The sequence below is a fragment of the Vigna umbellata genome, chromosome 4 (assembly GCF_029865625.1).
Source record: "Vigna umbellata cultivar VRB3 chromosome 4, Vumbellata_1.0, whole genome shotgun sequence".
Lineage (NCBI taxonomy): Eukaryota > Viridiplantae > Streptophyta > Magnoliopsida > Fabales > Fabaceae > Vigna > Vigna umbellata.
Window position 1 is genome coordinate 32,524,871 of NC_142168.1, and position 12,067 is coordinate 32,536,937.

Here is a 12,067-nt window from a genome sequence, read left to right on the forward strand (position 1 = left end):
ACAAAGAAACTAAATTAAAAGATTTTACTTAATTACTCAAATGTTTCCCAAAAAAACATAATGGAAAATTTTTCAACAGTAACAGCACTACAACAATATTCCCAGCACACAACAATGTTTTCTTCTGGAGATACAACATGAAAGGAGTTCTCTAAGCTAGTCATAGAACTTGTTCATCATCTTCAGAAGATACAGAAGAAACTTGTTCTCTAAGCATAGGAAATTTATCAGGTAATGTATATAATGGTCCATCACTTGTAGAAGTAGAACCTTGGAATGCAAGTCCTAGCGTGTATCCAAGAGCACGAGCCACTGGAACAGCCACTGCATTCCCAACTTGAATGTACCTATAACAAAAATATCAAATTATTCAAAAAAACCTCTAAAGAAAACAAACATATCAAACAAATAATTTATTACCTCTCTTTGACTGGTCCACACAACTTGTAAAAATCTGGAAAACCTTGGAGTCGTGCATTTTCACGAATAGTCAACACTCTATCTTGTTCTGGGTGTAAAATTGCCTAAAGACCACATATTTTATATTCAACAACAGACTTTGTAAACAACCATTCTGAATTGCAAATAGATGATAACATACCTGATTGTGAGGTTCTGCTCGTGTCACAACAGTCGGAACAGTTTCATCCCACCACAACCGAGCAAAAGGTCTGAAAAAATCATAGTAGTAAATGATTCAAAACGTAATATGATGAAAAAGTAAGAAAACCAAGATCATAAGGGCTTAAAATCCAAATTGATTTTAAAAATAAATAAAATAACTTACTTTGAAGAAGTTCCATTCACAAAAGACATGGCGTAATCAGGAACCTGTAAACCAATGATCATAAAGAATCAATTAAGTAAAAAAGAATAAGTACAATGATTTATAGAATAAAAGCATATAATTATTAGAATGAACTGTCGAAAGCCATGTTACCAATGGTTTTCCGGAATCCAAATAAACACGTTCCATATCAGGATCCCACTCAACCTTGTTATCAGTTCCTACAAGAACACCTGGTAAATCTCTAAAACATGCACCCTGATAACAACAAAAAATACTATTATAGAACTAAACTTAAAAATAAGACTATATAAATAATAATAGGTAAATCACAAATGACCATGTACTACACCTTCTTTTTAGGAATCATACACACACGTTGGTAATCATCCGCATTCAATTCTAAAGGACGATGATCATAAAGCAAAGTCTTCGATGATTTTGTTTTGCTTTGAATACCTAACATTTCTGCATCACACGTAACGCAATCATTCATTGGAAAGTTTGTCATATAATCAAAAAATATATAGTATCAGACATATCATAACTTGGATTTTACGAGTAACTCAAAATCTTATAAAATTAACTCATAAGACTCATATATTATAAATTAACTTTATCTTTAATAAATGGTTGGACTTCAACACACTTTACTAAAACATATACATATCAAACATGAAACTAAATATTAATATGTTATATCATAATGAGTGAAACAGTAAACCTAACAAATATCAAATTCATACAAGGGTGGAACAATAGATCTAACAAATATAAAATTTCAATAAAAAAGATTTCAACACATGACTCTAATATCATGTTAAAAAATAAATTTTAAATTTAATTCAATCTCACAAAACTAGTTTATAAAATAAGTTTGCACTCAATTATATATTAAGAATTAATCTTATATCTAATTAGTGTGAGACTTCCAACAAAAATCTAAAGCTCCAACAAAAAAACTCCCCATGCAGACTTTAATTGAAGTATCATACATACTTTATAAATCATATGCATAAACATAAACAAAATAATGTATTACCACTTTTGGTTGATCTAATGAATCGTTGGAACTCTGTTTCAGCAGGTTTGCAATATTTCATTTCATCACGATGTTCACTATTTTGAACCTGAACATTGATAAAGTTTACCACAATAAACTAACACAATAAGAATAGATAAGGGCTTCGGAAAAACAGAAATAATGGCTTTAAAGTATACCGTAGGAAGGTCAGAAATGGCATCTTTTAATAACAGTTTGCTCTGTAGTTGAACGGTGTGTCCTTCGTCATACGCAACTGTGTTAGTCTACAAGCAAGACAGTGTCACAAACTTTAGTGAAGGAGTAGACAAGTTCAACTAATAGCCTTTAACCAATAATCTATTCTTAAGGTTGAGTAATTGATCAACTGGATACCTCAAACTCTACGGGAATAACACCCCTCACAATAACATCATGAGTTGGGAGTGGAAATTGAGGCAACGTCTGCATCACATATATAAATTAGGCCATGCACCAATAGTAAAATTTAATGATAAATAACTAACTAATAATGACCTGAGAAGGTGCAGCCCCCCATAAGAACATGCGCAAACGAAACTGAGGAAGTCCATAAGAGCCTGCAGCCATAATTCCAAGACGTGCTTGATAATTCATTTGAATGAGACGACCCAAAGCATATCTCCCAAGAAAGCCATCCGCAAATTTAACGATATCAACCACATTTTCCATTAATGTAAATTTGGGCTTAAGGTATTGAACAATATCCATATAAACAACCATTTGTTTGTTCTTCTCATCATCTAAAGGATTTTCTTTGTTTCTGAACCGGTTGAAACCACTAATACCTTGACAAGGGGGTCCACCACAAATCACATCAACATCTCCCTATTCAACCACAGCACCAACACCATAGTTACACCAAACTTAAAAACAGCTCTTAAAGAAATAAACAAATAATATACAAACTTAACTACTTACCGGCAAAGGCAATATATTTGACTTAAAACCTTGAATGACAAATTCATTAATTTTGTCCTTACAATGCCTGTTGAAAATATAGTAAATAACCATTGCATATAAGAATATAATGAATACTGTATATTAGCAAAAACATTAATAAGAATTATAAATCACTATCATTGACGAAAAAGTAATAGAACAAATTTAAGTAGATATCATTTATCAATAAGAACAAGTTTGTAAAATACTTTAACATACCTTAAACCTTCAATTGGTTCCCAAGAGTCCTCATCAGATCCATAACCCTTCCATTGAACCTACAAAGCAAAAAATCAATGCAAACAAGCTTAGCATACAGATAAAAGAAGTTATAAGTCCAACCTGAGAAGAAGAAAAACAAGTGGCAAAAACAGTACCTTAAAGTATAACCCTTGCTCTTTTTTCTTATTTGGATCACCGTAACAGACAGCAAAGATTTCAGAAACTTCAAATATTTCACCATGTTCATCATCAGTTCCATCTTCCGTAATTTCTTCATCATCATCTTCTTCTTCCACCTCACTAAAAAGATTCACATATTTCTCATGTGACACCTTATTTTCAACTAGATCAAAATAACTACATAATTTTTGCCACTCCTTCAATAATGAAAGAAAACATTCTGCTGATTCATTTCTGACCTGATTTTAGTAAACAGTCAAGATAATCAGTCCAAAATAATAATAATAATAATAATAATAATAATAATAATAATAATAATAAGGAACCCCTTATATCATACAATTTGAAAATAACTCACTCTTGTGGCAATTAGCATAGTAAAAACAAGAAAAATAAAATTACCTCAGTCTCAGGGTGATTTAATTTAAGAGATTCACAAGCATGTTTATTCAAGTCTACAGCCCATTTCTGTGGGGGAAAAAAGACAATATCAACAAAGACACAGCCAAAACAAAAATTCAAAGAATTGTATTGTAAAAACAAATAAAGAACTCACTGTAACTAAATTCACTCCAGATAATTGTCCACCCAGACACAACCCTGTTGACATTGCTCCACAACCAGAATATAAATCTAGTAGTCTCATCTCCATATCCTTACTCTGGTGAGGGAGGTAGGCATCCTTAGATTGGGAGTCTACCTCAGACTTTTCAACCCCATTAGTAGTATCACTGGATATTATAGAGCAAGTCTCGCTACTAGTTTCATCATTTTCTTGAAAAAAAGTTTATACCAAAAGTGAGATGTCACTCAAAAAATTACTAATATTAATAATACAAATACAAATAAATACCTGATGGTAAGTTAACAAAAGTGGAGTATGGCAAAAGATATTGTGTATCACAATAATAATCATAAGAACAGATGGTTTCCTTCTTCACATTTAAATCTATCTGCAATTGAATTAAATTATTAAAAAATCAAATCACTAATATTATTAATAATTCCAATAGAAGAAAATAAGAAAGTGATGAAAAAAACAATCAATCAGCACACTTACATCTAATGGTAATCTACCAATGTTAAGTTTTTCAACTAGACAATCCAACGGGTTGTCATCTTGAACTTCAGAAAAGAAAACTCGTTTTGGTTCAATAAGATATGCCAGTTTTTTAATGACCTGAAAAGTGGAAAGGTATTCAAAAAAAATTCACCAGCTAATAATGGCAAACAATCATTAAATCAGATCTTAAAATATAGAACAAACTATAACTCACAGTGTCTTTAGCCCTATAATACCATTGTGCGGTGAAGTACAGGGATCCATCAATAGCTTCAAATAACTCCACAATTTTACAAATGTAATTATCTTCACCTACATCTGCCTAAATATAAAATAAAAAAGTATGCAACACATCTTAAAAGTTGTCCAAAGAATGTATTTAATGGAGAAAAAAACTATAATTTTACAATTGGTCTGTCTCACCTTAACATGGGCGTCGTCAAAAAGCTTGTATATTGCAGATCTATCAACCTCAGCACAAGTGTAGTGATGTCGAGCTTGAAGAATCTCCTCATCTTCGTCCTGCTTCCTGTGGCACAAAGCAAAAAGAAGTTTTCTTTTGAACAAAATCACAAAGTGATTTAACTAAAGAGGAAGCAAATAGCCATAGTCAATTGGACAGTCTTTTAAGTTCAAACATTGAATATACCTGTTTGATCTTGACCCAGTAGACACTTTCTTTTCCTAAAAGAATGAAAAAATTAAAAGTACAATTAGAAAGTTTTAGGTGTTGTAATAAATGATTCACTAGATAGTATGAAGTTATCATATACATGCATGAACAAATTCCATAAAACTATATGACAGTTATTAAAATAGTACACAATACTAAAAACTGCCATTTTTTAGCTTAATTATTACCAAATGCTTTATAATGAAAATAATATATTAAAACATATGTCTATTAAAAAGAAAATGATACACAAAACTATATAAATAGGTGAAACTTTGAATCAACAGGAATTGGAACTATAGATTGTATAGAAAAAGATCACTATAAAAATCCTGAAACTATTTAGCATACAATAACGAATACCACATATATATCTATATTCCAACACAATGATAACATAATTTACAAAGTACACAAATTATTTTATTATTTTATCATTAAGGTGAAAAAATAACAATACAAAATTCATATAAAAATAACAATAATAAGTAAATAAAACACAGTAGAGTAAAAAAAGATAACAAACAAAAAACTACATATCACTAAAAAAAGTCTCTGGTGTAGACATTAAAAGAGACAACTGTTCACATTTTTTATTGCAACACAATTTCAATATAGTATATTTAATTTGTATTTTTTATATATTGAATAAAATCACATTAAAATAATATATATCTATATATATTAATAAGAATATAATAAAAAATATACACACAAAGACTCAATCACACTTATTATTCAGCTAATAATAATATAATAACAGTATAAATTAGCAAAAACAGATATATGTTACATGCCAATTTATACAAAATTACATAAAATCTGAAAATATGTTGACTTTGTAAACTTGACACTTACTTTGAATAGTTTAAAAAGCATTTATAAACTATTCAAAGTAATTAGAATAATACTTACTAGATTATCATTATAAGCTGCTACTACAGCTTATACATATATATTCATTTTTGTTACTATAATAATTTAAAAAAATATGTGCAATTATAAATTATAAAATCATGATTATAAAATATAATTATAAAATAAATAATTATTATTACTTTTTATAATTGTGTGGCGAATAGTTTTATTTTTTGAAAGAAGGTTATTAAGTGTAAAAAATAATGAGATAATCTAAAGATGAAAGAACATGAGTAGTTTTTTTCTCTTAATTTAAGTAGCGAACTTAGATTTATACAATTTTAAAATGTAAAGAATAAAATAGTAAAACTATATAAAAAAGAATTACAAATTCTTATTAGGTAGGATTGCTGTTTAAATATATTAGAGATATGTGGGTCTAAGTGATAATAGAAAAAAACATATATACACTAAGACATAATAATAAAAAATATTACATTATTATTATTGAATTAAAAAATTTATTAAACTTTACCAGAATTACCAAAACAATGTTGTGTTATAAAATATGTATGTATAATGAACAATAATTAACAAAATATTACAAAAAATAATAAAACATGTATGAAAAATAATTATAAAACTGTTTTGAATTTTATGTTTTATTATTATGCAAAAGTATTTTTTCATAGATTATAAAAACAAAAAAAAAATAAAAAAACATTGCACAAAACATTTTGTTGAAAACTTTCTTCCTCAATGGAAAGATTTGTGGAGAAAAAATTTAAACATAATAAAATACATACATTATATTCTTATAATAAAATAATATATTATAATAGAAATAATAAAATATAAATTATTACTATTAAAATAATAGTAATAAATAATAGATAATAAAACAATATAATAATAAAATAAATAATAATGATCATTCAATTTTATCATAAATTTATGGTATCATTGATTAACTTCAGTATATTTTATAATCATTAATATCAAATTATTTCATTTCTTGATATATTTATCTTACTACAAATAAACTTACTTTACCTTCTATTTCTCCTTAAATTCATTCCCACCAAATGTATCTAAAAAAAACATACCATGGACTGTGATTTTCTCCAACTAGGTATTAAACTTTGATGAATCCAATTTTTTCAAACTCATTCATTTTTAACCCTATAATATGAATCTGGTTAAAATAAAGCTCTAAACATGTTTAAAATATGACCAAAATAATCTAAAAAGGTAATGAATGGATCATACAAATTTATATTCATGCAACAAATATTATAAAACACGTATTATAAAGGTAAAATATCATAAAAAAATAACTTTTGTATTTTAAAAAAAATAAAAAAATGTTATATAAATATAAAAATTATGTCTAAAAAAATCATTTCTCAATCCTAAAATCTCACTACTTAGAAATCACACAGTTAAAAAGCAATAACATCAACAACATTTATCACTTATCTCTGTTATTTGAAACATTTATGACTATTATAAAGTATCTACCAAAACATTTGAAGGATTCAATACATAAGAAATAAATATGCTTACTATTAAATCACAATTCAACAGAATCAAGTATTGAAACAACCAAAAGTTTGATACTCAATTATTATATGTTTTTTTTCACTTACCTTCTCCTGGTACCGTTTGGGCCAACGCCTTCTGGCTTCCTCAATAGGAACAGGCTCTCCTATGAATTTCGCAGCGGACTCTTCCCCATCAGGTGTTGATGGTGTCACATCCATGAAGGTTGATGTCTCTTCTTTGACAACAGAGGAAGATGTCTCTTTTTTTACAACAGAGGAAGATGTCTCTTTTTTGACGGCAGAGGAATTGGCGTCAACAATCTCATCCTTAGACTTACCAGAATTTGAAGCGACGTCAACAACCTCAACCTTAGACTTACCAGAATTTGAAGTGACATTCCGAGTAACACGCTTGACGGAAGAGACAGGAGAAGGAGAACTGGAAACAACAGTAGGAGTGACGGATGAACGAGTAACACGCTTCACGGAGGAAGCAAGAGAAGGAGAAGAGGAAGACCTTGTTTTGCGCTTGGTGGACATGGCTGAAGCGATTGTGGATTGCGGCAGGAAACAAGAATAGGGATTGATATTGGTTGAATTGGGATTTATTCAGAAATCGTGGTGAAGTATTAATAACTCTGAATTGGGCGGTGAAATTTTAAAAGCGGAAAAGTTGAGCGGGAAGGTGAAAATGAGTGTGATGGAATGATATATCGGTTCAGTTTTTGATAGTAGCTTGGTTGGTCAAGAATGGGAACTTTTCGACGTTTTCTTTTTCGATTTGGACATTTTTTTTGTGTTTGCCTATTGATGAAATTGGGCTTAAACGCAATCCAATAACGATTTTGTTTTTTTATAGTAACTTTCTTTAATTTTAATTACAAAAATTTTAAATTAGCAATTTTTTCTCTTAAATTATATTTAAATATTATATATATATATATATATATATATAATTTATAATTATATATAATAAAAATACAACTCATTTTTTAAATTTTTAATTTTATCCTTTTAATTACTATATTTTTAATTTAAATAATTATTTACAATAAAAAACTATTTTTCAGTTAGTTTTGTTGTTAGTAACAACATTTTAAATTAAAATAACTACTTGTTTTTAAAAAACTATTTATTTTTTTATTTATATATATAACTTATCATACACAATTTATATTTTTATTTTATTCGTATAATTATTGTTAGTTGACTTGCTAAAAGTAATAGCTATTTTGATAATTTTTTAAATAAAATTCAATTACAATTAATAATTAAAAAAAAAATTAAACTATCAAAGGTTCTTCTTCATATTTGTTGAGAAATCTCAAGTTGGTGCTCTTGTTTAAAACTATTTGAATTAGGTCATAAAATTTGTAAATTCGTAACAGCTAAACTTTTTTCGTTGGAAAGGGTGTCAAACATTAATGATGTGGAGGTGAATCATTTTATTATGTGGAAATATAATTTAATGGATCATTTTAGTACATGGAAATAAAATTTAAATTGTGACGTGGAATTTAAAAAAGTAAAAAAAAAGAAAAAGTAAAAGGAAAGAGGAAAAAACAGTTTTGGTAATTCCAAATCTCATACGAAACCTCTTTCTTAGATTTTTTTTAGATCTATTAAATGTTGTTGGGCAGTCCTTAAAATTTTCATAATCCCCGGAGAGGATTAAGGAAGACATGATTTCGCGTTTCAATTGGATTTTGTTTTCATGGTTATAATTGGGTTCGATGATTTATTTGCAGGTTGATGGATTCACCATGATTATGCGAGGATGAAGACTTGTGATTCGCATTCTCTGGATTGGCTTGAGTTCCCATAGAAGATTACACGAGTTGGGGTTTTCAAGCATGATGAAGGTTGTCATTTCTGGTTCTTAGGTTTTGTTGCAAGTTCGTTTAGGGAGCGAAAATGGTGGAGGATGAGGGAGCATCTCATAGTGTGTTGGGATTTCGCGTTGTTCACGCATGGATGTCGCAAGATTGGCGTTATGGGTTTTGTCGCGGTTGATGGCGTGATGAAGATGAGTTCAATCTGCTGAAGGTGGAAGATGAACCCACGAGGAGGCTTCGTGGTGGCACAATGTTGGACGAAGATGAAGATGGCGAAGGCGTGCCGACGAGCTTGAACAACACTGACGGTGGCAGATTTTGCGATTTCAAAGGCTGACGTGGTTTAAGCTCTCTTGCATTTGTGATTTATGGTTTGGTGATAATTCTTCGTGCAACTCTGTTCATTGTTGTTGGGCAGCCCTTAAAATTTCAAAGGCTTATAGGTGTGAGTGATGATGAAGATGGTTTTTGGTTTGATGTTACCTTCTCCTCATTCATTACTTGATGATGATGATGAAGGATGTTGCCTTGATTTCTTTTGATATTTCTTTCAAAATTTTAAATTTGCAATTTCAAAATCTCAAATTTGTATAGTAAGAAGTTTTTAACTTTTTCAGGTTATAAATTAAATCATAATTTAAGATTATATTTACCTCAATGTGCATCACGTCATCAATATTTCACGCTCTTACCATTTAGCATAAATGACATAATTATTACGAATTTACAAAATTTATGATATAATTGAGACCGTTTTAAACAATAAGACCGACTTGAGATTCTTCATCATTTGAGCGTTTAAACCTTGAAAAGAAAAATAGTAAACTAAGATATAATTTTTAATTCAAATATCAATAGATTTTATTTTAACAATTTAGTATATTATGCTTATAAAAATTAAAGAAATTAACATAATTTATATTTATTTTTAAAGTTGTAAAGATACAAACAAATAAAAAAAATATGTAAACTAGAATAATATATAATAATTTATAAAATGAATTAGATCATGCACTATATATCAAATACTAAGTAAACATGATAAGTGTGATGATTAATTATGATTCACATTTATTATAACTTCTTAACTGTCTTTTTGTCCTTTATTTTATGTTGAATTATATTTAAAGATACAAGATTTGTATATAATTTTCATAGTTATAAATAATTATTTATTTTACAGGACAATGGAACATGGGAGAAGATCGAGGAGATGTTGTCCGAAATCATCTCTGAGTGAGTCATCATCACTCGTCCAACAAGTTTAATAAACCAACATGTTAGAAAAACTACCTCTGGTCCAGCGAGAGGTTATTATGACCTAATGAAAAAACATTTTTTAGTGAATGATTTAAAATGTCGAGAGTCAAAGAAATGAGTAATTTTAAACGTGAAAATGAACTTGAAGGCCAAGACACGAGTTGAGGTGTTTCTAGGGTTCAAGAATTTAATCTTCCTTCATCCTTTTCATCATTCAAATCTCTTCTTGTGTTCTCGGTGTATATGAGTAGTTAAACTTAATTTTATTGGGATTGGATGTATTGCACTTCAACTTTGTAGTTCTTTTTATGCAATACAACATTTTTCGTCATTCTTGTGTTTTATCATTTTTATTCACGTGCATAATGGAATATCTATACTATTTCGGTGGTGTCTAATCATTAGAAAATGCTTTGAAACATATGCATAGATAGAACGATTAAAAGGTCTAGTTTTAGACATATACCAAATCTCTTAGTCATTTTAGACAAATTTTCTTAACACAAATCGTGTGTTTATAAAGAATTAGTATTTTCACAGAAGGATTTAAAACTCTTCTCTAAGGAACTAAGGTTTGTATACTTGTGATGTAAATGCTTGAATATGCTAGAAATATGTTGTTTGCATTAGTGCATAAAGTTTGGGTCATAAAATCTAACCTTTATTGAATCATTTTATAATTTTTATATTCAGTAATTTTATATGCGTGCAATTTATTTGAATCAATCAATGTTTATATTCATCACTTAGACTAATAAGTAATCATAATTCTTTAAATGTATGTAAATCCCTTAATAAATTATACTTTGACTTAATATATATATATATATATATATATATATATATATATATATATATATATATATATATATTAACGATTCAGTATACTTATAATAAAACACAAATCAATAAATCCTAAATTATAAAAAAAAAAGTAAATGTCTTTATTTTTCTTAATAACATTCAAAGTTTATCTTTAAAAAGTTTTATAATAGTGTAACAATTTAAATATTATTTAAACATTGTATTATTTATACCTAATTACAAAATAAACATATTGATTTTTTAAGTTGTAGTTTTATCTTCGTTACAATTTCAGCTAATAAAGAAATGTTTGTTACCATTTCATTATGCATTGAATATCATCATTTAAACACAGTGATTGATTGTGTGATTTATTTTATTTTTTCTCAAATGTTTATTGTTTATTGAAAACATATATAAATGAACAAATTATTATATTATCTTCTGACGGTAGATATTATTGAACTTTATTGTTCCTTAAAAAGATGATAATCAATGCTATTTATTTTCCTTTTGTACTTAAATTAATTTATTGTATAGTTTTTATGATTTCAATCATATTTAACATATATAGTTCAACTTATTAAGCTTAACTAAATATACTATAATCATTCTTCAATTATATTGTGTTCAATTAAATATACTATAATACCATATGTATTGTCGCATATGTGTATCCGTAACGGGTCATATTGAGGTATCGTACTATCTCTACTAGTGAATATTTTTTATGTTGAAGAAATTAAATTATATTTTTATCTTTATTAAGTTTAAGTTGTTGAAATTTTATTCAAAGTATTTTTAACTAGTAATATCTAAGAAAATACTCTTAATCAATT

The 12,067-nt window shown here is 27.9% G+C and overlaps 1 protein-coding gene across 1 annotated transcript; it reads right to left on the reverse strand.

The window, feature by feature from the left end:
- Window positions 1–5: 5 nt before the first annotated feature.
- CMT3 (chromomethylase 3) lies at window positions 6–8,002 on the reverse strand. The gene is made up of 21 exons (XM_047311124.2): window positions 7,435–8,002; window positions 4,904–4,938; window positions 4,678–4,783; window positions 4,469–4,576; window positions 4,252–4,371; window positions 4,045–4,144; window positions 3,748–3,965; window positions 3,594–3,659; window positions 3,167–3,430; window positions 3,009–3,067; window positions 2,769–2,835; window positions 2,346–2,675; window positions 2,205–2,273; window positions 2,009–2,095; window positions 1,830–1,917; window positions 1,140–1,255; window positions 941–1,045; window positions 788–831; window positions 602–671; window positions 421–524; window positions 6–347 (listed from the first exon to the last, which is right to left on the reverse strand). Exons 1-21 carry the CDS (start codon window positions 7,867–7,869, stop codon window positions 161–163), a joined length of 2,778 nt encoding a protein of 925 aa, XP_047167080.1. The 5' UTR covers window positions 7,870–8,002; the 3' UTR covers window positions 6–160.
- Window positions 8,003–12,067: the final 4,065 nt, after the last annotated feature.

Bases quoted from the DNA above. Each gene is read 5' to 3' on its own strand.
- CMT3 (XM_047311124.2), bottom strand. From the start codon at position 7,869: ATGTCCACCAAGCGCAAAACAAGGTCTTCCTCTTCTCCTTCTCTTGCT. The intron at 2,836-3,008 runs GTATGTTAAAGT...TATTTTCAACAG, and splicing joins GAACCAATTGAAGGTTTAAG to GCATTGTAAGGACAAAATTA. The intron at 1,918-2,008 runs GTATACTTTAAA...ATCAATGTTCAG, and splicing joins CCATTTCTGACCTTCCTACG to GTTCAAAATAGTGAACATCG.